The following is a 27,856-nucleotide window of genomic DNA, read 5'->3' as shown; positions in this document are numbered from 1 at the left end:
TGAACAAGCATTTTAACAGCACAAGAAAGTTGTTTCTGTGTAAATTAAAATGCCTCTATCTTGTGTCTTCAAAACCTTGAGAAAATTGATTTTGCGTCTGTTTCCACTCGTTGAGAAAATCTGCCTCAAGCACTGAAATTTTTTCATTAAAATATTTGAAATCCCGAGAAAGATTCTTGTGTTGCAAAAATGATTTACAAGGACAAAACATGCATCCTGTACAAAGACTTACAATTACTTATTAATTGCAACATAAAGCCCAAAATGTACAAATCTTCATCAATATGCCAACAAATATAACATCCTGACTTTCCACTATGTTTCAAAGCCAATTAATAATTTGACCGTGCCTTTTTTGGACATAAACCGACTAAAACCCCTTTAAATCAGGTCTTACTGAGATGAAATCTGCCTTGCAGTACTGAGAGCTCCATGTCATAAGGAGCAGTCTAAAGCAAATGCATGCTGTCAGAAGAAAGCAGATTGATGTGTTAAAAAGGATCTTCCTAAAGGAAAATATTGTATATTTATGTAGCTCCTTATTGGCAAGCCAGTAAAGGAAGAAGTGAGCACTCTTCATTTTCCCTATTTAGCTATGCAGGAACAGGAAATCTGTGCTCAGAGTGTTTGTATCTTCTGTCAGTGCAAAACATTTTGTTCCATCTACAGACCATATTCATAAAAACAATAACTGTTCTGTCGTAAATTTCCTCTCGTATGTTTACTTACAATAATTACCTGCACCGCTGAGTTATTTTATTTTCTTCAATGTCTGAGCTAAATGATGGAGAACGTGTTTGACTTTGACTATAATCAGGATTTCAGCTTCTCTCATCATTGCATGCCACTAGCTTGAAAGAACCTTTTAGGGTAAAACAAATGCTAGTTTGTTTGTTTTTTTTCACAAGAAAAATAGCAGCTGAGTTTTTACGGTGTGATACTGCGTCTTCGGTTGCAGCACAATGGAGTCGACAGTCCGCTTATGCTTCATGCTGGTCTAGAAGGAGTGAATGCTGAAAGTCACTGAGTTTCATAAGACTTAAAACTTTTTAGTCAATTTGAAAAATAAACTTAAACTGAGTGCATTGTTTGATAACTGGGATCAAATTGGAAAATATATAATTGACCTTGAAACAGTGCATGATTGGATGGAATAGATTTTTTTTTTTCGTATAATGCATTGAGACGATATTTGTTGTCAGCTGGCTTTATAGAAAAATTTAACTGACCTGAATCCAGTTTCCAAGCTGCTGCCTCTCAGAGAAGATTGTTTCTGACTTCCTCCTCCTCACTGTACAAATTGCCATATAGTTATGAGATGAAAGTTTTTACTGAAGTAATGTATACATTATGGCTACTTTCTTCTTTGTTAGTTATGGTATTTTGCATTAATGGCAGATTCCTCCAAATGTAACAGTCTTTTGTAACTTTCACCATGTGCTCATCTACCTTGCATTTAGTTTCTTTTTTATATATATGTGTGTATCTATATAGATAGATAGATAGATAGATAGATAGATAGATAGATAGATAGATAGATAGATAGATAGATAGATAGATAGATAGATAGATAGATAGATAGATAGATAGATAGATAGATAGATAGATAGATAGATAGATAGATAGATAGATAGATATCAGTTTCTTTTTAAAGTCTGTTTGGCTGTGAACACAACAGTTTGACCTCAGTCACATGAAATAAGTATAGATTTTTCTATAATTTTTATTTTCATTGGATTTGGTTATATATATATATATATATATATATATATATATATATAGAGAGAGAGAGAGAGAGAGAGAGAGAGAGAGAGAGAGAGAGAGAGAGAGAGAGAGAGAGAGAGAGACAGACAGACAGGCTACAGGGTGACACAGATGTTAGCACTATTACTTTGCAGCAAGAAGGTTCTGGGTTCGAATCCCAGCCTGAGGTCTTTCTCCATGGAGTTTGAATGTTCTTCCAGTACAAGTGTGGGTTCTCTACATGTTCTCTGGCTACCTCCCACGGTATGAAAACATGCACATTAGGTCGACTGGTCTTATTAAATTGCTCATGTGACCGAGTATGTGGCGGCTTGTTTGTCCTTGTATCTCTGTGTGGTCATGGACTAGCAAAACTGTTTAGTCTGTAACCCACCACTTGACCGCTGGAGATAGGTCCCAATGACCCTGCATAGGTAAGTAGGTATACCCAGTGAATGAAAGGATGGATGAAAGCCTTAAGCACAACTGAAGAGTAGACAATCTGGAAATATGCCTTTTAAGTGAGACCTTGGGCTTAAGTTACCTTTATTTAACTCAAGTGATAAAGTTATATTGTCCGTTTAGCCACTGGCATTTAGGAATATTTGGCACAATTTGAAAGCAGGGATGTGAAGTCATGGCATGAGCAACCTGGGAGGGTGACTCAGCAGCTGAGCTGTAATCCAAAGCAACAGAGTGGGCTTGAGATGAAGCACCATCTGCTCCCTGAAAATAATCAAGCAGAAAGAAGCATCAAGTCTTGCAAAAAGCCAATAATAATACTTTCCGTCCAGGTGAGGCAAATTAAAATTGAATCAGCCAAACAACTAGCTCTGAAGCTACAACCATACTTCCATATCTGACTAATAAAGAAATTAGCATCTCACTTTAATCAAGCTGCCAGTCAATCGATAAAGTTATTGTTTGGCAAAAGAATCTGTAGCATGTTTGCTTTTCATCTTTTCTGAAGAAGGAGGGCAGCTAAAGCGTAAACAGAGCCCCAGAAATAAAACGCACTGGGATCAGCCAGACCCTACAGCTGTGTACAAAGATTTCAACATGCAACAAGCTGGCATCTATTAGGGGGAGATTGTTGCACTCCACATATGGAGTGCCTGTATGACCAAATAAACAGGGTTGTCATGTTTAGACAGACTGCGTTTGTGAAAACAAATATAGATGGATAATAAAGACAGCAAAGACAAATGAGACATCAGTGACAATACTAACTGGCTTTGAACTGTTCAGGAATAAAAACAGTAAATAAAACACAGGCTGAATGCAGTAAACTCTTTATACAACTTAATATGTTCATTATGAAGGTCATAAACACAATGGAAATCAATAAAAGTTGTTTTTCTCCCCTGGAATGAATAGAAAATGTGAACAAAATGTCTGAGAACTTCCAGAACCCTCGGTTCTAAACTGTGTGCCACAAACGCAACTTGCAACAGCGTTCTTGTGCTGTTCCCCAACCGACTTGGTTTTCCATACTTTCGCTTCATAATAGTCTCTTTTAAAAAAAAAAAAAACACATTAAAAAATTCCTCAGGGTACAAACTATTTCTGTCTCCTTCATGAATACTGTATGAACTGCATTTGCCGCTACACAAACATCCAAGCAGACCCAGCTTCACTTGCAAGCCAACTTTCCGGCTGGGTACAACACAGCTATAGGAAAATACACACTGGCAGGCATCCAGCCAGACATAAGAAGGCATTTGAATACAATCCATTTCTACAACAGTCCTAACTGTCTGACTGTCAGTGGCAGTTTGGAGAGAACAGGATGGTCTATAGTCCATGTATATCTGGGTGTGCAAGTCAGAAAAATCAATGATAACTAAGAGTTTACAATCTCATCTAGGTGGACACAAGAAAAAGTTAGCATCCCTGCTTGCTCTTGGCTAGAGGGGAAGCTGACCTGCAGACCCGAAGGCACCAAGTGTCACAGAGGGAAGCAGCTGAAGGAGACAGAGACAGCTGGTTGTTTTGGTGAGTGCTGATCTGGACACCATCTTGGACTTTGACTTGAAACTGGGCCTTTCAAAGACTCTGTTTTGTAAGCTAAACATGCTGGAGGTCAATAAGCATAAATAAATAGAGTCTTGCTAAAGTATTCCTATCCAATGAACTCTTTCATGATATGTCATGGTAGAACTGTATACTTGAAAGTTTGTAAATATTTCCCTATTCTTTTATAAATAGTTCTCAAGCTATTTAGAATATATTTAGAACATTAAAACACATGGATGTGTTTTAATCTAGACCAAGCCGTTTTACCTTTGCCTGTATGTTAACAGTGGCTGCCCTGCTGAAGGGTGAACCTTCACCTCCTGAAGAAAATGTGTTCCTACCATCACCCAGTAGATTTGAGTAGTTCTCTGTGAGATGCTCAATGCTTTGGATGATGTTGCTTTCTCATCCCTGACCTGTATGCTGAGGTACTTGGTCTCCGTGAATCTCTCTGTTCACTTCTGGAACCAGTCGGAGGCCTTTAAAAACAGCTGTATTTACACTCAGCTCAAATTGCACACAAGTTTTAGGTGTTTTCCGAAGGACAATTTTGGTTTTTATTTAGCTATAATAAGATTAAAGTGGGACGAACACATATTCATGCCACCATTTTCAGACTTTTATTGAAATAAAATACTAATACCCTTTACAATTATGCATTACTGTGCTGCTATGCACCTCCAATTAAGTAGAATCAAGTTTGTTGTAGCAATAAATACTTTTGCAAAGCATTGTTTATAGGGCCAGGAGTGCACCCTGCTCGAATCTGCTTAAGATGATGATGTTTTGACTGTTAGGGTTTGAAAGTAAACAGGCCCAGCCTTATTTTGTTTTGACGATGCCATCACATCAAAGGGGCCCATTGCACAGACACCTCCATATTTCCCTTTTACATATTTCACATTGTTTAAGTCGACTGGCCTCTATGCATGCATTCTGAAGGCTGCTCTGTGAGCCGTCAATGGGTTCGTGATGGATGTTACGTCAAAACAATCAGCATTGTCGGGGCTGTAGCCATTTACACCTCGTAACAGATTTGGTCCAACCCCGAGATGGGCACACTGTTTAATAAGCATTTCGGAAAATTTGAGGGTGATATTCGCGCTGTTCCCATAAAACGCTGCAATATGACAGGTCGGTGCTCGACTGGAATGATGTAAATAACTACAAACTGTTTCGCCTCCAGCCCCTCAGACGCACGGTGTGCCGCGCGTCTCTCACGCGTAGGCATTTTGTGACATCTGTAAATAATAACCTCCAGGACTAGCAGGTAAACACACGGAGAGCTTTTGCTTCGGCTCTGTCAGAGGCAGACTCGCCCCTTTTTTTTTTTTTTTCCTCCTCCTTACTTACCCGATTTGAAAAACGCCGCTATGTCTGCCGCGTCCTTTGCAGCCTCATCTAGCCCCTCTCCTGCGCTCATGGCTGCGGTCGCTCGGGCAGAAACGGCTTTAGGTATCCGTGGGTTGTTTCTATTGCTTCAAGTCGGAACCGATCAACGAATGCGAATCCTGGCGACTTTCATTGAAGCCGATCCATAATATCCTATCCCCTCAATGAGCGACAAGCCTCCTCCATTTTGGCCGAGAGGGGAAAATCCTGGCGACCGATCGGCGGCGCTCCCGAGTTGGGACGTGAGGCAGAGGATGAGGAGGAGGTGGCGGAGGAAGAGGGAGGAGGGTGGGGGGCGATAATGAGAGAAGGCGGAGGTAAAAGAGGAGGAGAACAGATGAAGGAGGGCTATTCCGATTCAAGGGGTGGGTGAGGGTGGGATATCCTGGGATTCCGTTTGGGGGGGCGGTGGGGGGGGAGGTTTGGTGCAATGTGCGCCACCCAATTTTTTTTCTTTTTTCTTTTTTGATGTGCGCCACACGCTGCGGTGCTGATGCGGACTGCGTGGGTGTCAGGATCCTGTCTTAATTGCTTAAGCGGAGATGCTCTGACAGATAACATCATAACATCCACCGGGAACTACTCCGCCTCCTCTTCTTTATAGACTACCTTCTCGCAAACAATTTGTCCAATTTCTTGTCAATAAAATATTTGGTTTTCTAATTAGATGATTATTATCTTTTTTTTTTATGTCGGACTACAGGAATACTCATATTGTAAGCTATTCCATGTTATCGGTATTATATTAGCATGACTTTGCCCATATGCGGGACAAAATGATAGTAAAATGAAAGGATGAGTTCACTCGCTCTTCATCTCCTGCTGATGAAGATGATGCTACAGTATGAGGTCATTTGCCCCACAAACCTAACCCAGTTCTCCCTATGAGCTCCGGCTCAGTCTTTTTTCCTATATACGTTGGGCTACTGCCATCTAGGGGTTGTTCAAATAGATTGCACTGCGAGGGTTATTAAACGCAAGCACAACTTAAAGGACTAGTCCTTTTTATTTCAAAGTGAGGTTTATTAAAAATAATAATTTAATAATTTCTCTACTTGTCGAAGGCAATTGTAATACTGTCATAAAAATTTTAGATAAGCATTGAACACTGCCATGATAGTGCAAATTGATTGTTACCAGTCTCTCCATACATTGATATTTTTAATGCAATGTCACATGCATTTCATGTTCTATATGTTGTCTATTTTGAAAGACAAATTGGTGAAAAAGGAAACAAAAAATGAGAAGAGAGGAAAAACGTCACACCCACTATTTTTTTTCTCTTCTTGCTCCTTTGTTGCCCTGGTAACTAACAACACAAGTGCTTCGAAGAGCAAGGGTTCTGCAAAATCTCTGCAAACTTAACTAAATTAACTTGAAAGAAAAAAAGGAGCAGTGGTTGGATGTATGGGTAATTTTTTTTCTTCTATGAGGAGTTTTCTTAAGGAAGAAAAGTTGAAGCCATGTCCTTCAGCTCCCGGAATGCTAAGATCAGCTACAGAAGCAGGACCAGCCAGTCGTCTATGTCTGTGGAGATGCAGAAGGAAATGCAGGTTTGGGCTAATAATAATAATAATAATAATAATAATAATAATAATAATAATACACAAGAGTGAAGATGAGTGTAATGCTTTTCCCCCCCAAAAAAATCTCTAAACTGGTGAAAAGCTTCTTTTTTTAATTATGTAAAATAAAAAAAAAGGTAAATGTGCCCATTAAATGTTAATCACTTTTTGAAATGTGCTTATTTATCATTTTTAATTTCTGATACATTTTAAAGTGACTGCTTGATTTGACCATTCGCTGTTGCTCATCTAAAGTTTAACAGCTCAGTCATCTGGCTTAAACATTAACCAGGACTGAAAACAAACCTCCAGTGTTTTCTATGTGGTAGCATCAGCTAGTTTGATCTGTTTGTATAATTTTGCGAATGCTAAAGGTTTTGAAGTAGAACTTTATATTTTTGTTAATATAAAAGTGTTTAACTGTTTACAGATGCCTTTATAGAATTATTACACACTTCATTTTCAACTTTAAATCCTGAAAGCCTTTTAGTAAATACATGGAGATCCACTTGATTAGATTCCCTGGTGCAACAAAGTAGAGTAAAAATGGCGGCATTACAGCAGTGCATCGTGTTGTTTGTACTGTAGCCATCTCTCCACAAGATGGTGGCACATTCCTTAAATAGTTTCCACAAGGGTTGCCTAGATGTAAAAATGCTGTACAAAGATAATGAATGCAGTCAAAGTTTACTTTTAATATTGCAGTACTATATCAGGTTGGCTTTATTGTCTTGAGCTGGTGAGAAATATTCATTCAGAACCACTGAGTCAACAATTCCTTGGCAGTTTCTTCTTCTTTTCATTGTAGATTAATTAAATTTGGTTTATTTTAATCCCATTGAAGTTGTTTGGTTTATATATGTACAGCTTCTCCACCAGCTATTAAAGTAGTATCCCTATGCTAGACTGTGCCAACTTTGTATCACTGAAGGACACCATTTTTCTGGACAGACTACACTATTCTAAAGTACAAAACCCCCTCATGAATCCTACAATGTCATTAGATTCATTTTCTATGGAAGAAGAGTTTTACAATATCTTTCTTTCCACTGAAGAGAATATCAACGGGGCTTTTTTCTGTGCCATCAGCTCTGACCAAACATGGACAACTTCCCAAGTGTCACGTTAACAGAAACAGACAATGGAATATATTTCACTACATCTATCATGTAGTGAAATATATCAGAAACAGATCATCTGTCCATTATGTATGCTGAAATGCGTGATCAATATAACTGGTCCCACATCTATTTTAACATTTTAACTTTTTTTTTTTTTTTCCTGCAGGGTAAGCTTAAATATTTCCAGTGAAAACACAGACCTGTTCCTGTCTTAGTCAATGTATTCTCATTTGGGGAGCCAGCCTCTTCATTTATAATTCATAATCACTCTCTTGTTTCGTGGCAGCTTACAAGCAGAAAGTTCAACACAGAAATATCAACTCATGGCCAAACCAAATTTTATTGCTATGCTTTTCTGTCTCTTCTCCGACACACGGATCCTTAGAGACATCTAATTTATTCTTGAACATGTTCTGAGTACTGGGTCAGAGTTCTGTGTGTATCATGTAGTTTTAAATTGATCAACAACAGTTATCCTTGCATGACCCAACCTCTTACCAGGGACCAGATGAACTGGACTGACAGTCTTATTCAGCTTGAGGAATACTCCTCTGCATCTACTGCCAGATTTCAGACTCAGGGAATTTTAAGGCAACAGTGCTAAGCTCCAATCCAGTGTGCAGTCCACTGATGAATCATTACTTATAACTCTGAACTGTAACCACTATTTGCATAATCTTTAAACAAATTGTTTTCTGTATGTGGTGTCTACATTTTCACTGCTGAGCATAGATTTGAATAATAATAATAATAATAATAATAATAAACGTACTTGAAGACCATGGACTCTTGACTTACACTTGCAATTAAGAGAAACATTTTAAGTAATCTGAATAAGATACTAGAATAATTAAAATAGTGCATAATTGCTTAGCCTTTTCAACCTGGCTTGTTGACTTTGTTGGATCTCCAACTGCTTTTATCACAGCTTGATCTTTGAGCTCACTAATGGAAATTCTAAGTTTTTATCAATTAGACTGCAACATTCTCTGACAACAGTTAACAGATAAGCACAAACTTTTAATTGGATTGAGACTCAGACTGTTTGCTAGCTATGCCTTTGACTATTTATTTGATTTGCTAGAAAGAAAAGTCTTAAAATGTCAATGCCCACCAATACATACACTGCAGAGATAACGACTGCCAGGGAGATTTATTCTGACTGCTCCAGTTACACCTCTTTGGGCCAGTCCAGATTTAACATTCATCACTGAATCTATCACCAGTTTATCCACAATTCATGATTGTTTCTTTAGCTGACTATAATCTTGCTTTGTCCAGTTTACTTGTTAAAACTGCTCACACAGACATTGATTCCTTTTTCTGTTATTTTTATTTTTTTTGTCATTTGCCTTTCATTTTTCTGGTTTGACACTGATATCTTCCCTGATGTAGCCTTACCTTTTACAACCCACCATTGTGTTTGTGTGCGCCATCTTATTGTAGGCACAGCTGACTTGGAAAAATAAATATCTGACAAACTCTGTTGATTTTCCTGCTCTTCTCTTGGGAGATCATTATGGTCAACAACGACTCTCTTAACTGCAAAACTTTTTTAGCATTTGCAGGCTTGAAATAAATGCAAATACTTCTCTCAAAAGTACAGACGCTAGGTGAGCTGAAATGATATCGAAATGAAGAAATTATAATTATGATGTTTAATACTGATTAGTTCCATAGAATTAAACAAAAACATACTTAAAAAAATACCGTATTTTTGTGGTCTTTAGTTCAAGGTTGTTACATGTGGTTTGTATAAGCAACTATTTTACTATTTTTACAGATGGCATATTAACTCACAATGTATCATAAACTTATCTTCTAATGGCACCGTTTGTTCGCTGTCACACAACTGCTCTAACTATGTGAGTAAAACAATCATACAATGGTCATTCAGACAGCATAATGAAGGTGCGAGTGTGTGAAACCACAACACTCACTCACCATATAGGTCACATGTGTTTGCAGTGCATTTGCACTTCAAGAGAGTCAGTGTTTGAACATCCCCCCCCCCCAACCAAACAGTCTTTCTACCCTTACTCTCCTTTGTCTCTCCATCCTATTGTTATAAAAGTCTGGTAAGGTGAGAGCGGGACCATGATAATTACCATGCTGACAGGACGTCATCCAACACCACATTATCTAGTTAGCAGTACCCTTTCACGAGCAACGCTCTGATAATTTCAGGGCACTAACCTTTCTCTCATGCCAAACAAGGAGGCTGATTGCTCCCATAGTGCAGTAAAACCACTTCTTCTCTGTTGTCTTGTCTTTGTAGTTCTCTAATGTCATGAAAAACTAAATCAGCTAAGCGTTTGGAATGATATAAAAAGGACAGCCAGTCTGAAAGGCCGTCTACAACTATGCTGCATTTTAAACCAGACTATCAAAACAAGGTAAGGTGACCCAAGAGTTCTGATGTTACAGACGAGCTAGCTGCTCAATTAGCGCTGGCTGACTGTAATTCATCATTGATTAGCTGTTGTGTTTCTTTTGTATCCCTGAGTAAGGAAGCTATTAAGTTCAGAACTGATATTTCTCTGTGAGGTATGGTAGTGCATGAGTAGTTGATATTTAGCAAAGTTGTTGCAAAGAAATGAAATGGGATGTTTTGGGGGTTTATTGGTTATTATAGCTTTTATGCGTCACTGAGCAATGGATATTACACAAAATGTTATTTCATTGAAATACAATCTTTCTGGGGTTAATTTTCCAACATAGAGTAACTTTGATAAATTGATTTGTGGGTAAATTTATCAAGTTTCTCTGGTCTTTATGGGTTTAACCTTTCTTTAATACCTTTAATATTTGTTATGAAATAAATGCATGAAAAATTTGCACTTAGAGCTACTTTTTCAGAAGGAACTTATCTTGTATAAAGTCCTAAGACACAAGTTGGTTGTACCATTTTCAAGAGGAAGTTTTTATCTCGACCTCTTGACGACATAAAGTGCCATGGAAACGTCTAAATGAATGGAGCTTAGGGTTAGGTGGCCTTGACTAAAAATCTATTTTCTTTTGTGTTCCTTGGTCACCATGATGCTGTTTCAAACAGATCTCCCCCTGTGGCTATTTAATTAAAGACAAGAAAACTCTATTTGGCTATCAGGTTAAATTATTTGACCTTGGAATTCAAATGGTGGCACTGGTATAATTTCGGCCAGTCTTTGAGCCACTGTCCTGCAGTTTTTAGATGCATCCTGACTCCACCACCACTGAGTCAAATGAACGCTTCATTACGAAGCATTCAACTTGTGTCTTAGGACTTTATACAAGATAAGTTCCTTCTGAAAAAGTAGCTCTAAGTGCAAATTTTTCATGCATTTATTTCATAACAAATATTAAAGGTATTAAAGAAAGGTTAAAGGTTAAAGAAAGGAGCATCTTAGTGATGCTCAGGAGGCAACTTGGCCTTATAATTCAGGAGTGTTGGAGCATAGATGCATTTAAAGCTACAGGGCACCGGCTCATGAGGACTGGATTTGGAGAATTACTAATTTAGCTCAAGTGGTACAAAAGGTTTTAGCATAGCTCTGTTAATACGGTCAGGAGAAGGTCAAATGTAAAATAAAAGACAAAAAAAAAAAGATTCTCAATAGTCCTGACCTTAAAATCATGAAAAATAATAATCGCTCCTTAAAATTAGGTTAATCAGGCAGCTGAAATGTAATCAGGTTCAATTAATCCTTCCAACAACTAGCCAACTATCAAAACCATTTTTTAAAAGCTTTACTGGTATTTCTAGTATTATATTAAAAATAAAAAAATAAAATTAAAAAAAGCCTTTTAATTGCTTTTGACCTTTTGTTCAACAAAATATCTACTGCATTCTGCTCACTGAGCACATCCTAAAAACAAAGGGACAAAATGCTGGGAAGAAGATCAAATAAAATTTCCTATATGCGTTAATATCTGTAAACTAAGTACCGGATCTCATCTACACACTTTTGTTTTTTCACGTCTCCATGTGGTGCTAAACTCAAATTGTATGTGGAGTGGCGATTAGCCATATAGATAGCATTTCCAGCTGCAGCTCACCTGGTTGGGTAGTCAACACTGACAACTGATAGCCTTAACCCTTCCGAGGTGCGAGTGCACATGCAGATGAGAAAGTGATAGGTGGCTATCGAGAAGATGCAGGAGAGGTGAGGTGCTGATCAGCAAGCTGTCATGTCACAGATGTTTAGGAAGAGGCACTGGAGACAAATTGTTTCAAAGGTCATTCGGGTAAGAGAAATAATTTGAGTGACTCGGTTGCCAGCTGACGATATTTTTCTTCCGTTCTCATCTACTTCTCTTACTGTCCTGCTAAATGCCATCTTCAGCTCTTTCATTTCCTACCATGACATTGGAAATGGAACGAACAGAAATAAACTCAACGAGTTTTCGTTTTTGTTATAATTCTATGCTTGGCAGCATATTACCATTTTTTCACATCATGCATCATCATGCATGATAACCTGTTGTGTTGTATTTTTTTTATTTTTTTGTCACAACAGTTTACTTTTTAATTTCAGAGCTGACAGTTCAGTATAGGACTTGCCCAGTTTGGCACGGCTTATCTCTGCCTGGGCTTTTGTTCACTTCTGAAGGATTTCAATGTTTGTACTGTTGTGACGGGAGTCTGCCTCTGAATGGTTTCCCCTCTGTGTAATGCAAAGAAATAAACATGGGTGACTACCATTGGATGAAACTGTTTATTTGTGCCTTTGTATTGCTTTTGGCATAGATTCCACCTGCTCATTAAATTTATGTGCAGCATAACACTTTATGTATTATGTATTTTTGCTTTTTGATGTTGCCGTTTAGAAACTCAGGACTCAAGACAGAGAAAAGTTGCAAAACGTTAAAGAAAAGTCCCCCACACAGCTGTAGTGTGTACTGTTTACATGTCTGACCAATAATGCCACTGTGGTTGAGTTTTGTTCGGAAATCTTCTAAAAGATAAGAAATTATTTTCAGTCTGACATCAATAACCACTTTTTTTTTCTTTGCATCTGTGCTACTTGTACGTAACTGTTCAATTCAACTGAATGCTACTTTATTAAACCTAAATGTAAATAATTCTTTGCACGACCATATCCTGAGGTTTCACAGCAGAGCCTGAACAGAACAAGACTTCTTTATCAGTTTGCTGTGCTTTTAAAGGCACTGTAAAAGTGAAGTAACTCAGACATTGCTTTTAGTTTTAAATTGATCTAAGTGACTTTGTATTAGCCATTTTAGAAAGTACGATATATGGCTACATATATCCATATATCGTACTTACCATGTGTTAAATGTGTATGTGGAACACATGGTAAAATGTCTCACTACTAGGTTGTACATGTTAAAGGAGGAGCATTATCTTTTATGTCAGTATGTTTAGATAAAGTATTTTTATCTATTTCAAAGTAAAGTCTCAAATTGGGCCAAGTTTCTTTTTCAGAGAGACTATAAACTGTATACTTTATGAGATGAAGGAGAATAATATTTTATGAGCAAAATAAAGTCTCTTCAAATGCAAACTTTATTCTTGCAAACTCCATCTGCTCATTAAAACAATATATAAACTAATGGTAATACAATTTATATACTGATTAATAAACAAACAAGATGGTGTTAACCACTTAAACTGAATTATTAATAGTTTGGGAATTGAAGGCCCTTAGTTAATGAAGATAGCCATTTTAAATGGCCTCTATCTCTCTTTGCATAGAAACATAAACTCTAAATTTGTGCATATAACTTCTAAAACAGAAAACATCCCCGGGCAGGTTATATGTGTCCTATTTTTTTCTCAGAACAAGCTTTGGCTTCTTCTGGTTCTGTTAGATCTCTTAGCCTTGTTCCTGTAAGTTGGAAATGATTACCAGTAAAGGCTCACGAGGGTGTTGTCTGCCCAGTTTACTCCAGTGCTGGAAGGCTGTTGGGATATTTGACTGATCCAGTCTTCCAAACTTAATTGTAACCAATTTGATAAAAAATATCTTGCTGAAAGACTAAACTAGATTTTATTAAACGAAACGCATCCAAATTTTAAACAAGTATTATGTTATACACTTGTGTGTTAACTTTAATGGGGACATCTGTTATTTCTTTGTGTTTCTGGTTAGTCAGAGCTTGTCTATCTTTTATTTTTGGTTTTCTGCCCCATCTCACTAAGCTCTCAGTAGCACACATGATACAGTGCTTTTGTCACGTCTACAACAGTCAGCAAAACAAACAAAAAAAGTGATTGATCTACTTGTGGGACTACAATTGGGATTTTGTTTCACAGTGAAAGTGAAATTGTCCCAAAACGCATAATATGAATATCACAATCTGAAGCAATTCTATTACCTTTATGGTGTACTGTTAGAAGAGGCAATTCATAATAAACTTTGAATCATAAAAATGCAACATGTATGTGCATGCATTTAAATTTTACAAATCTAAAAAAATGAGGTACTACAAGTACCTTACAATCAGTAAGTGATGAAAGGTACTTGTAGTTATGACTATAATCTCCAAACTCTTTGTGTGAATCGATTTGCAACTACTGGAGTTGAATGATGTGGCTTGTAATGTGAATCCTAATCACACTCACAGACATCCCGAATTGGTGGTCCAACAGTGTTGCAGAGGTAGAGCAGCCTTTTTTGCATATGAACCTCTGAAACCATCCTCTTACCGCTTTCTTCCATTACCTTGAACATGACTCTTGCATTCAGCCACAACAACCTCTTATCCCGATTTAATTGCATTACCACATTTCCTATGCTAGATTTTTTAAAAGCCCTCACTAGGCTGATCAAAGCTCTTTGTCTGAATGCCTATCATCACAGTCCCTATAAAAAAATACTCAGTTTCTTCTTCTTTTAAAACCCCAAATACATTAATTCCTGTCTACAACCTTAAAGGAGATATGATAAATAATATGATATACACTTTACTATACTTTGTCACTCAGCTGTTTAATAATGCAGTTAATAAAAAAAAACATACAAGTTACATCTCTCTTATTGGCTGTCTACTTTACTGCCACTAGTCACCTATTAGGGGTTGGTTGTGCAATAATTTTCCTTATAAGAAAGAGAATAATGAGAACAGTAAAACAAACAAAAGCTAAATATAAGGCTCTCCTTCTACTTCTGTTGTGGTTCAATCTGATTAAAGATGGTGGAGAAAATGGGTTTCTGAAACTAAAACTCATTTTTTTTTCTTTCTCAGATTTAATGTCAGACATAATGACTCAAAATTAGACCAAAGCCAGGGAGAGGACAAGTCATTCTTGGAGTAAAGAAAACTATTGTTTTAGGTCGATTCTTAATGTTCATTTTCAAAGATCATTTTAGTTATAGAAAATGAATAAAATGATCTTATTTAGTTTTTGGTTCTATTAATCTAGAATTTAATTCTTGATTCTGATAGGGACCAGCTCTAATGCATAATACCTTTGTTTGACATAAAGTATGATGTTGGGAGAGAGGCAGGATACTCTGGAGAGCCAGTCCATCACAGGGCAACACAGAAACACACAGCCCTAAAAGACTTAGACAGACTCATACCGAAGTATTATAATGTAGAGCAACCAATTAATCTAACATTCATATTTTTGGATTGTGGAAGAACATGCAAACTCAATGCAGGCAGACCCCTTCCCAGAATTATAACTCAATATCATCCTTAAGGCAGTATAGCACTGTTAACAACATCAACAACTGTAATTGGGTCACCTCGGGGATCTTTACCAAAACCATTTTTAACCTTCCTGATACATTCTGATTTGCACATTGCCAAAACTCTAAAGCTTCCAATGGCCAAATGTGCTACTGCTCTTACTAACTCTGACACCCTCTCTAAATGAGGAAGCCGGCCTGCTCCTCCTCTCACTAGCCAATCCCCCGGGGTCTAACTAAAAAAAAACTCCTTTCAGTTTTCACTTTTCAGCCTTGAAGCTTTTATAGGATTATTCTTCTGCAGTTACACTGAAGCTAATCCCACCCAATTTTTCCACCATTTTTCTTAATCAGTTTATGAAAATAATAATAATAAAAAAACTCTCTGTATTTTCATGTTCATTCACCTAAGCTTTTATGTATTAGTGACAGCCTTTGTTTCCATAAATCATAACTTTCAGACTCTAATTATACCATGCTTTGAAATGTATCCTTCAACACTTTGCTATGATGTCAGTGGTGTTATATTTAGCTCCGCCTGGCTGCTTTTTGATCTTCTTCAGATACGCTGTAATAAACCTGCAAAAGAACAAACGTCCATAATATTTTATGCTATTATAACTCCTGTAAGGCCTGTTTGTTCATAAAATGAATGAGAAGTTTCACTATGAAACTTCATTAGAATATCTTGTGCTTCGGAACATACTGTTTTTTAAGTGTAAGACCAAGACAAAGACCAAATGGTACGTTTCCTGTAATTGTAGTGTGCAGCGTTATCCTAATGCTAAAAAAGCTGTGAAATCTGGCAACTCAGTGCAGATCGCAAACCTTCTGATGGAGACGTATGCTTAAAAGTTAAGATGAATATTTGAATATGTTTGTGTCTGAGTTTATGTTAAACAGGAAAATAACATTTAAAATGAATAAACAACAATTATTTAAAAAATATATTTAATCTAATGGACAAATTTATTAGTTATTACTTTTTGCTGAATCACACAATGACTTTACCTTTGCTTAATGGATTAAATTAAATCAGTACTTAATCAACCTGAAGTACTTATTAGTTTTTACTACAGAGCTCATCCATATCAGTTCAACAATAACATCTATCTGTACATGTTTTTTTTTGTGCAGCAAAAGCTAAAAGAGGAGCGTGAGGCTAAGCGCGCCCAGCTGGACGGAAGACATGACTACATCCTCAGTACTGTGGCTTCATGCCTGGGACTGGAGAAGCCTGATGTTGAAGATGCCATTCTGGAAGGAAATCAGGTGTGTGAGTTAAACTTTATCTTAAATGTCCTTATTGTTTAACGAGAAAACAATAAGTAACCTTCAAAAAACAAAGAATATAATTTGGCCAATTTTGAAAAGAAACCAAGTGAAAGCTCTCAATCATTTCTTTTTTATGTGGTATTTTTATCTGTTGTCCTGGGCATTGCAAAAGCACAAAATAGTTAGGAAAGACTACAATAAGCAGTCAGGAAGTTCATTTAAAATTATCTATGATTTCAAATGAATAAATGTGCAATGATAACTGTAACATAGGACATTATCACATATTAGTAGCACACATTTATAAACTACTTGAATTTTCGCAACTAGTACTGAAAAAAAAGTGTGATTTAGACTGAATTGATTTTGAAACTATGCATTTTTCTGTTTGGGATGTTTTGAAAAATTATTTTGCAGTCTGGTTGTTATTTTTTCAGTGTTATATAACATTTTCCATCAATGTCTGCAAAATCTCATGATGCCGATTTATTTTGTTTCTTGGAACAGATTGATCGTATGGGACAGTTCTTTGTGGCAAGTGGTCTTCCACACCTCATGTTTTATTATCAGGACACTGAACTCGCAGAAGGAGGTAACATGAAAAAAAGAGCACTCAGTGAATCAAAACTGACTAAATATCTTCAGTGCAATTATTTTTGTTGCTAGTGATAATATAGAAAACGGTCCAGCAGTAACGTAGACTGACGACTAACTCCTTATTTCAGCAACTGCAACCTCTCCACCCACCCGGCTTGATTCCCACCAGCCAGGTCACATAAGGAAAGTGTTTGTAACTGATGGAAGGGACGTGGCATTGACCGGAGTTTGCGTCTTCTTCACAAGAGCAAACACTTTGAAAGCAATAACTTCCGAGAACATACACAGAGTGAGTCAGTGTTTCGATAAAAGCAGAGGCCTTTTCTCTCTAATAGGAATAAATAATGTTTTCAGATTAAAATACAACTTTGGCCTGGACTCTGAGAGTAAGACCTGAGAAATTTCATTTTATGTGAAATAGATCTAAAATAAAACCCGGTAGTAAGTAAATTACACATATTATCGACCTGTTCTGAACAAATAAATTCTGGGGCAACAGAAACGAAACAGAACTTCAACATCTGTTTCAGTCAGAATGCAGTGCTAAAAGGTATTTGACTAAATCTAACAAAACATTTGAAAAAAAATGTTAAATTTATGAGTGAAGCTTGAAGGATAAATGGTGCCCATGAATGCTTCTTTTGTCTAAAGATAAGTGGGACAGCAGGGGTGTTCATCAATAACACTGTGATATCACATGTTGTTTTGTTCATTGATTGTAGCTGCCCACATGCTGCCTGCAGGAAAGTTAATCACGTCTGCTGGTAAAAGACTGTTTGCTACAGGTTATAGCAAAAGGAGCAGAAAGAATGATACACCATGTAGATTTGTTTCACAGATGGTAAACAGATAGACCTTTACTTATATATTGAATAGAACTCATTTCCGTTTTTGTCATATAACAAACATGAATGAGTGGTACTTTTCATTCTTAAAATGCTTTATTTCAAAGGCAAAAATCAACCATTAACTATCTTATGTGAAATAGATCTAAAATAAAACCATGTTGTTTATATTTTTTAAACTGAGGTGAAGTGAACATCTCTTTTGTATTTTAAATGTAAAAACTTTCTGTTTATGTTAAATTTCAACAATAAAATGTAGCGGGTCCACCAGAGGCACAAACAGTTCCAAAGTAACCAAAGTACAAACAGTTTACAATATCTTCTGAGGCTAATGAGGAAAGCGAGTGAAATTCCCTTTGGTTATCATTGATGTTCACACTCCAGTCCGGCAGGTGGCGGTAAAAACACCTTAAGTTGGTTTGTCAACCACCAATAAAACACTTAAGAAGTGGCGCGTGAATACAGGTGGCAACCACCATATGTATTCGTCTGCAGTGCACAAAGATAACTGGTAGTAAACCTCCCATTTATTGTCATAACTAGACTTATTGATAGTTAAATCAAAGATCAGCAAGTGAAGGTAGTTATACTTGATCTTATATGTAATTACAACGGTAGCACACCTTTTTATGCTACTATATATTTAAAAGCACTTTCTTGAAGGCAGATTGTCAACAGACGGACTATTTAAGTTTTTACTCACCCGCTTTGGACGTGTTCAAAATGCGGCAGACGTAGCATTGACATCCAGTGAGACTTTGTGCACACCATTCTTCCTCTGGCTTCAAAAGACTTGGGCTTTAACAAGTTTGTTTCTTCGTTGTTTCCAGCAAATGACCTTAGCAAGAAACTTGTCTGTTGTCTTTGCCTCAGCTTTGGCTTAGCAAAAATGACTCAAAAAACGTCTCCTGTAACTCATTGAGTTCCACTATTTTTGCCATTGTACCGCTGTTTGTTTGTAGGAGGTCTGCTCTACTTCCGCATGGGGGCGGAGCCGGCGTCGGGTCTGATAAAAAAGACAAACCGAAGGTTTCTGACAAATAAAAATAGGCTAGACAAGTCCAGGTTTTTTCACAATAAAAATGCTCAAACATTTTAAGTTTTTTTATGAAATTTCCACAAGAAATGTTCTTTTTCCACCTTTTCAGTTGGTTAGAGACAGTGTTAGTTTAGTCAGTTTAGTTTTCCATCAAGTGTCTTTGAAGGGTGTGCTATGTTTATGCCTCCTTTTAGTGGTCAATGTTGGATCGTAAACAAGAAAATCTTCTATACTTGTTTGTATCAATAAAAAAAAGCTCATTGTTTTGTATTGCTCCTGTGGGGCAATGCCCACATGTAGTGTTGTAGTGATGTAGTAGTGTTGCCAGTACACCCAAGAGCCCCCCCCCAAAAAAAAGCATTTTATGTCTTGTGTTGTAAGACCATAAACTATTTAATTTCATGATCATAATATTTAGCTCTATTTAACATTGTTTTTCTTTTCATACCGGGGATAGATTTCTACTTATGATAGAGTATGACACTTTTTTTTTTTATCACAGGAGAATTTTCCTGATTTTTGGCTTTGCAGAAAAAAAATGGTTATACATAAATCCAAATAATAAGATTAAATACTATAACTTTTCATTTATGTAATCAGTGCACATATTTCTGAAATTGCAGGATGTGAACTTCAATATGTTGGATACAACAGAAGTTGGACTATTAAAAAGTGTGGAGCAGTTGCTTTCAGACATTTTTATTCCCACACTGAGGAAAGTAAACCATGGCTGGGGTGATCTGGCTAGTCCTCAGGCCCAGAGTGTAAAACAAGAGTTCATATCTTCACTTGAAAGCTTTGTGTCTGTTCTGGCGAGTGCACAGGAGAGTCTACAAGAAAAGGTGCGTAACAGACACCACTTTACAAATAAATTAGAAAGATTGTAACAGCCATCTAATTCAAATCACATTAATAGCAATTATTGTAACCCTATGAACACAAGAGATATTTAACATTTAAAATAAAGGGTAAAGAATATTAAAGCTATGGAAATAGCTTTGACATTTATTTGAAGTTCATGTTCTTTCTGTTGAACATCTGTACTCTAAGCAGAAAAAAAAATGGATATGCATGCAGAAACTTACATCCAGATGAAAGAGAGAGGAAAAAAAAAATCTTTTGTTTTCCCTCCAGGTTACCTTGAAGGAGTGTGACAAGTTTGACTTGCGGGTGTTGAAATCCCCAGCAGATTACATGGCAGCAGCCAACAGCGCAGAAGCCACAGAAAAAATAGAAGCCTGTGTGAAAGTTTGGATCAAACAGATAGAACAGGTGAGAAAATATTCTCCAAGGTATATTTCATGTTGAAACTAGCTTCAGTCAGGTTGGCTTTTCTGTTCTGCTGAACTGCTTAAGGACAGGATTTGAGCGATGATTCATTTTCTGTCTGCTTGAATTGTCTATGACAAAGCAGAATGCATCAACAATATAATAAAAACATAACTTGATCTATAAAGAAAAAAATAAAACTGGACAACAAGTAAATGCTGTTGTTAAAGTTTATCAGTAGAGGTAGCCCAATACGTATCAACTGCCTAATAAATTACACCAATGTTTTGACATAATGGCTCCTGGCATTATGTAACCACTCAGCTAATAACCACAGACATTTTTTTTCTTCCTCGTTTTTTGTGCAAGTTACAGAAAATCGGTGAACTTTATCCATGGAATAAATGAAATATCCCTAAATTTACTGTGAAGTCTTTGAATGCACAGAGAAGACCTTTCAATCTGCAATTGATGTTAGGGCTCAGGGAACACAGCAATACCTAATCATATTTAGTTTTGAGTTAGAAAGTTGGCAGCCTAGAATATCAGCTAGGGGCTGATTCGATTTTTAAACATCAGTCACTGCAGCAAAAAATATACGTCTACTGTGTAATCACTATGTGTACATTTCAAAGTTTGGACAAAACAGTCTGTCCAAAATGTCCTGCAACTTAACTCCACGATTTCCAGATGAATATGTTCTTGGTTTGTAAGAATTAATTACAAACTGTATAAATTGAGTTAGCAAATGCAGCGTATAGGTTTGTTCTCCAGGTTCTCGCAGAGAGTAACCAGCTCCGTAAGGAGGCTGACGACCTCGGGCCTCGTGCTGAACTGGACCACTGGAAGAAACGAATGGCTCGCTTCAACTATCTTTTGGACCAGCTCAAAACTCTGGAAGTCAGTGCTGTACTGGGTGTTCTCCTACTGGCCAAATCTAAACTCATTAAGGTCAGAAATGATGCTCATTCGTGACTGGAACATGCACCACATGTTGAAAAGATGTGAACTGCCTAAGTGAACTTTAATTTTATTCTTTTAAACTTTATATGTAAATTTTCATTGAATAATATACAGCAATGCATTAATCATAAGAAGCGTGTTTACTTTTTTGTTTTTTTTTATTTTGTTTTTTGCTTCAGTCATGGCGGGAACTAGACGTAAGGATTACTGAAGCAGCTAATGAGGCCAAAGACAACGTGAAGTACCTCTACAGCTTAGAGAAGTTTTTTGACCCACTCTACAACAGTGACCCTGTAAGTAAAAAATAAACAAACAAAGCAAACATGTGTCATGTTTCTATGTCTGAAAAATGAACCAAACATTCCTCAAACTTATGATTTTACAAAAGGAAAATATTTCTCCTTCCAGGTATCAATGGTGGATGCTATCCCTGGTTTGATCAATGCCATCAAGATGATTCACACCATTTCTCGCTACTATAACACATCTGAAAAACTAACATCACTCTTTGTTAAGGTACTGCAAATTCGGTGGTTACTTTGTTCTAATCCAAATTTGGACGCTTGTGATATAAATGCCTCTAAATACAATCAACTCAAAGGAAAGTTGCATAGCAGCAGTAAATAGGTGGAATATGTGAGCAAAGTGATGTGAATGTTTTAAAATCTGTACACATGATAAAATTCTCAGACTGAAAATAATTGACAAAACCTTTTGTACTTCCAGGTCACAAATCAGATGATCACTTCTTGCAAAGCCTACATCACTAATAATGGTTCCAATTCAATATGGGACCAACCTCAACAAGAGGTTACTGATAAAATCAAAGCTGCAATTCATCTAAATCAGGTATTGGGTATTCCTTATTGAAATAACTGTTTTTTTATTCATCAGGTTTTTTTTGTTATGCATTTGTCCCCTATTATGATTTCTTAGATGTGGTTTCAATTTAGTTCTGTCTTCGAACAAACAGTCCTGGTATTACGGTTTGTAAGTCAAGTCAGCCAACCAACCCAGCTGCATCAGTTGGATGAAGATGAGTTTGCTTTGTTTCAAACTGTGTTGCTCAGGAGTACCAGCTGTGTTTTCATAAAACCAAGGAGGAGCTGGAGCAATCTCCATCTCAGAGAAAGTTTGACATCAGTGAGATGTACATCTTTGGGAAGTTTGACACATTCCAGCGACGTCTCAACAAGATCCTCAAAATGTTTGACACCATGTCCACCTACTCTGCACTTCAGGACTCCAAGATTGAAGGACTTGAAACAATGGCTACCAGATTTCAAGTAGGTGTACAGTATTCCCAAATCAAAATTATGAAGTTCTTCTCATGGTGCAGAATTGAATTCCATAAAATGTTGATGTTATTTCTGCTAGCTGAACCTGAGCTGTAGCGGTTTTCACTTTCTTGCGGGTGAAAGATAATAGATCAGAATCTGCTTTAATGGTCAAGATTGTGAGTACGAAAAAGGAATTTGACTTTGGTTTCAAATGCTCACAGCTTACAGGCGTTAGGTATAAATATATGAACCTTATAGAAATTGTACATGAACCATATGTGTTTACATGAAAGTAACATAAATTTAGCAATTACTTGAAATTTATTTCAGAAACAGAAAAAAAATTATGTGGCGTTATAATATGCAGGCTTTCATTGGCATCTGTTAAGAGTTTTCTTTGGTGAAAACATGAAAAATGTGTTTTGTATGTAGAAAATTGCATACTATCATACTATTGGGGTAGTTTAATTAGCATAGTTCTCTGTTCTTATAATGTGCATTGCATTTTTATCTTTTTATATTTTAATAGAACCAATAGCTTATTAAGAGTCTTTTAATCTGATTTGCATTTTTTTCACCTCACTCTAGAAATTCATCTCTGTTTCATTATAGTGATTATAAAACTGGAATCAAAGAGCATTTCATCTGAAATGTCACCACAGTCAGAACATTTGTTATCCAAACAGTGTCTTCATTACCTTACTAAACTATGCACAATCAGTGCAGCTCATTTAAAATAATTAAATCTGCCTGCACAATTTCTATTATAGTGATAGATTTATTCCCCAGTTCTTTGCTTTGGAGATTGTGTAGCCTTTTGCCCTCGATTATAAAATGATGCTGGGATTAAATGAACAAGCAAAATTAGAATGCATAGTTTTACCTTGTGGATATATTAATGTGAGCTACACTGTCTGTTTTTTTTTTTGCTTCCTTGGATGTACAGTCTGCAGAAATGCAGGCAAAATGGGAGGTAATTTTTCATCATGGTCTTTACTACTTATCAATGCATGATCTATTTTTAGTTTTGTAGTTTGCAACTTGCAGTGGTAGATCTAATATCTACAAACTATTTCAGTGCATTTATTTAATGATCATACTAACTGCATGGAACATTGACATTGGTAAATTATTTTAATTCGTTCCATTTTTTTTCTTAGTTTTATCTTAATTGTCCATTGCAAAATAAAATAGCCTTTTTTGGATAATATTTTTCTTCTATACTGCTTGTAAACATTTAATGCTATTTTGCAGTTTTGCAGTTAATACTTTCAATTCAGTCTGTGTAGTCTCATAAGTGACACTACATAGATTCATTTATGAGACTATGTATCCCATTGAGACTACTCAGTGGAATACAGTGTTTTGTGATACATAGCTTAGCCAACAATTCTTAACTTGCCTTCTTGTGTGTAATTAAGCATTAGTGGTAACAGGTCACAAGAGACAGGCATTTCCTGTAATCAGACCAGTTTAAGGAATAGAAAAGTTTGATCTCAGTATGAGTTTTGTGATTTACCGTTGAGGTGCTGTATCTTGAAAACCATCTGTTTAACTTCACTTCTTCACGTGACTTTGTGTCGGCCACTAAGTAAAATCTCAGCACATTGAACACATAAAACACATCGAAGAGGTTGTAACATGACAAAATGTGAAAAAGTTAAAATACTTTTGAAATGCATTGTATAATTGTGCTGTCTTGTAAGGTGTGATGTTTTAAGTGATATTTAGAAGTATTTTCCTCCCACCACCTGCTTACTGACACATTTGTAAAGAGTTCAAATTTAGAATGTAGCATATTTTAAGTGATAAAAGCTTTTTTTTTTTTTTTTTTTTTTACGCCTAACAAACTCAGTCTGAAAGCATGCTTGGTATACAACCTACCCCCTCAACTGAATTTGATTTTATGTTTGTGTCTGACAGGCTATAGTGTTGAACATGAAAAAGAAGAATTACAGTTTTCTAGACCACAGAAAAACTGACTTTGATGTTGATTTTGAGGAATTCTGCAAAAGCACTTCTGAGCTCCATGTAAGTAATTTGCAAAGTCATCAAATTATATCGTCTGGTCTAAACTGATTTATCTATAGGTGAATAGCTGCATTAAATTAGCAGTTAGTATTTTCCATGTGAGCATGGAGAATCTGAAAGAAATGCAATTGAGGTACTGTAAGAATAAACGATTGGTTTATTTTTGAAGACAAGCCAGCCTTGGCAGATTTGGTTTTTTGCGTTATATACATTTAGGTGAAATGGAAAAAGATGCATACTGTGTTTTTTGTTGTTTTCTTTCCTGTCTTTAAGACATATTTGCAATCAAGGTTAGACTTGTTCACTGATTGGAGTCTAGGTAGGAAATTAGATTTAGATATTAAATATTGAAAATATTGGCCACTCTGCCCGGAGACATTGTTTTAGACTGCAATCAGTGGATTTCAGAGTTGATTAACACTTTGTGACAGACTCTTCTCCCTATTCAATAATCATTGCTGCTTTATGTGTTTGTTTTTTTCTAGAACCAACTGAAGACTTTCATGGATAACACGTTTGAAAAAATTCAAAATACAGAAAGAGCTTTAAATGTTCTAAAAAAATTTGAGAGGTGACTTGGACTCGCATTATCTATTTATTTTGTTGCTTATTTTTTAGGGTTGATTAAATGCAACTTGCCTCTATGTTTTTGTCCTACTGGAACAGACTGGGCATTCCTGATCTTGGAATTAATGAAAAGTACCAGCACATCTTGCAGAACTACGGTCGGGACCTTGAAATGGTTTCCAATGTCTATGCAGAGCAAAAATCGGACCCTCCTGTTGCTAGGAACATGCCACCAGTGGCGGCTCGGATCATGTGGGCTCGGCAGCTGTACAGCCGGATTCGAGCTCCCATGAATCTCTTTGAAAAGGTTTTACACTATTTGGAATTTATTAATGAAAGGTTTTGATTATTTTTATGTTTTTTTTTTTACACTTCCAGATTTTTTTTCTTCTTATTCTTCTCTTCCTGGTTAGTGTGAAGGTGTCCTTTCCACATCAGAGGCCAAGAAGATTATCAGGAACTTTAACAGGGTAGCAAGGATCCTGTTGGAGTATGAAATTATGTACCATCACAGCTGGATGACAAAGGTGCAATAAACTGACAATAAGAAAATAGTATTATTATCTGAAATGGTAATACCCTACTATTACAATTTTTTGACAGACAAAAATATCTTCATAAACATGTTTTTCCACTTGTTTTTTTCTGATGACACACGGAAATCGCATGCAGATGGAATATGCCAGGGCTGGCCTAAAGGCCTCTCTCTTGGTCAGATCTTCAGTGACTGGACAGCTGTATGTGAACTTTGACCCAGAAATACTTACGCAGATCAGGGAGACTGACTGCATGAAGCGGATGAATCTGGAGATCCCTCCCTTTGGTGTTTTGTTGCAGCAGAAACAGGATATACTCAAGAAACACTATGATAAATTACAGGTGAATATTCCACACAGAAGCATATATCTTAAAAGACCCAGAACATATAGAGGACATATTAGGAATGACATTAAAATGTCTTATTTTTAAACTTTTGTATATATTTAAAAAAGATAGTTGAAAATTGAGGACACTGCAGAAAAATAATCACAAAAAAAACATAAATTTTATATCCATTTGTAGATTTTCAATTTAAAATTTTTAAAATTGTTTGTTTTTACCATGCCAAAAATATGAAAAGATTTTTTTTTTCACAGCTAATGTTGAGTGAAAACACCAGAGTGCGAGCCAAGATTCAACCTGTATTTGAACAACTGTCCATGCCACATGTTGCTAAGGTGAGATGTTTCATTGACAGTAAGCTGAATAGTGTAAAATAATTTCATTGGTTATCAGGCCTGTAAACGCCCATGTTTCAGACTTAGAAAACCAAACTCCAGACTTTTCCTGAACTTCGACTAATAGTTATTTAGGATAACACTGAATTTATCAGCCTGTTTGATATTCAGGCCCATTAAACCAATGTTAGTTTTACAGAAACTAATACCAATCAGAGTAGCAGAAGAGCGGCTGATTAGAGCTGTTGTGTAAACATTTTGTTGGCCAATTATGAATTTCTGGTGGCGGTAATACATAGAAGTTTCTTTCTGTAATCAGAAGCAAAGCAGGAAATTTGCATCTTAAATCGTCATGTTTTGATCTCTGTAAATAGATTACGGCTTTCTAAGTTTTGTAGCTCATCCTCCAGTCTTGTGATGCATTGTATTTAAATAATTACTGTTATCAGGTTCCAGCTGTGCATTTCAACACATGCATATAACGTGAATTATAACACAGTTTTCCTTTAATTAATTAGATTTTGGGGAGTGGTGGGGGGGGATTGATTTAGAAAAAAAATGGTCTATGCCACTAAGTACAGCTTACCAGAGGAAGTGCATTTTATTAACCTATTTCCAATAGATCAAAAATTATGTTCACCTATTTCTGGGATAAGTCATTGACACATTGTGGTATTGTTTTTGAAATGAAATGAATAAATCCACAGTTTGGTTAATTTTTTTTTTAAAATAGCATTTGCCGTTTATTTCATAGGTGGATGAGACTATTCAGCCAGGTTTGACCTTCCTCAGCTGGACGTCTCTGAGCATAGACAAGTATCTAAGCCGCATTGACAAAGCACTGGGTAAGCAAAAATTAAAAAGAAAGTCCAGCCACATTGATGCCTCATTTGCTGACGCATAACACATCTTGCAAATCAGCAATGGCAGTCTGTTGTTAAATTTAAATTAATTGACTCTTTGTGTACACACAAGCAACTTAAACATACTGTATATATTCTCCTGCTGTCTGTTTTCAGCTGTTTTATCTTTGGTATAACCCCAGTCCTCCCAAATTGTGGTCTTTGATTCATACATTTCTTTCTGATTCTTCTTCATCCCCAGCTGATTTGGAGCTGTTAATAGACAGAGTGAATGACTTGGTGGAGTTTAGAATAGATGCTGTACTGCAGGAGATGAATGCAGCCACATTGTGTGTCCTGCCAGAAGACCAACCTATCACCTGTGAAGAATTTGTGAAGACCACCAGGGTAAATAGACATGAATGGATGACATTTCTGTCACAAATTGTTTTTG

At 36.5% G+C, this 27,856-nt stretch overlaps 2 protein-coding genes across 2 annotated transcripts in view; one reads left to right on the top strand and one right to left on the bottom strand.

Moving 5' to 3' along the window:
- The window catches only part of triob (trio Rho guanine nucleotide exchange factor b), a 99,532-nt gene extending 94,043 nt beyond the window's left edge, over positions 1-5,489 (bottom strand). Inside the window, exon 1 of the mRNA XM_088013894.1 lies at positions 5,113-5,489. Coding sequence (XP_087870020.1) covers positions 5,113-5,182 — 70 coding nt within the window. The 5' untranslated portion in view covers positions 5,183-5,489. The remainder of the gene's footprint in view (positions 1-5,112) is intronic.
- A 1,063-nt stretch (positions 5,490-6,552) lies between these two features.
- dnah5 (dynein, axonemal, heavy chain 5) overlaps positions 6,553-27,856 on the top strand; it is an 89,474-nt gene continuing 68,170 nt past the window's right edge. The window contains exons 1-20 of the mRNA XM_088013652.1: positions 6,553-6,704; positions 16,615-16,749; positions 17,260-17,344; positions 17,478-17,638; positions 19,857-20,075; positions 20,368-20,505; positions 21,277-21,453; positions 21,645-21,758; positions 21,874-21,981; positions 22,192-22,314; positions 22,536-22,751; positions 23,692-23,718; positions 24,669-24,776; positions 25,262-25,347; positions 25,443-25,650; positions 25,757-25,870; positions 26,016-26,222; positions 26,480-26,560; positions 27,315-27,405; positions 27,665-27,810. Of these exons, the coding sequence (XP_087869778.1) occupies positions 6,615-6,704; positions 16,615-16,749; positions 17,260-17,344; positions 17,478-17,638; positions 19,857-20,075; positions 20,368-20,505; positions 21,277-21,453; positions 21,645-21,758; positions 21,874-21,981; positions 22,192-22,314; positions 22,536-22,751; positions 23,692-23,718; positions 24,669-24,776; positions 25,262-25,347; positions 25,443-25,650; positions 25,757-25,870; positions 26,016-26,222; positions 26,480-26,560; positions 27,315-27,405; positions 27,665-27,810 (2,634 nt within the window). The 5' untranslated portion in view covers positions 6,553-6,614. The remainder of the gene's footprint in view (positions 6,705-16,614; positions 16,750-17,259; positions 17,345-17,477; positions 17,639-19,856; positions 20,076-20,367; positions 20,506-21,276; positions 21,454-21,644; positions 21,759-21,873; positions 21,982-22,191; positions 22,315-22,535; positions 22,752-23,691; positions 23,719-24,668; positions 24,777-25,261; positions 25,348-25,442; positions 25,651-25,756; positions 25,871-26,015; positions 26,223-26,479; positions 26,561-27,314; positions 27,406-27,664; positions 27,811-27,856) is intronic.

This window comes from Poecilia mexicana, unplaced genomic scaffold (genome assembly GCF_051168715.1).
Source record: "Poecilia mexicana isolate PSO_F unplaced genomic scaffold, ASM5116871v1 scaffold_16, whole genome shotgun sequence".
NCBI classification, from domain to species: Eukaryota; Metazoa; Chordata; class Actinopteri; order Cyprinodontiformes; family Poeciliidae; genus Poecilia; species Poecilia mexicana.
This window is presented reverse-complemented; position numbering and strand designations above follow the sequence as displayed.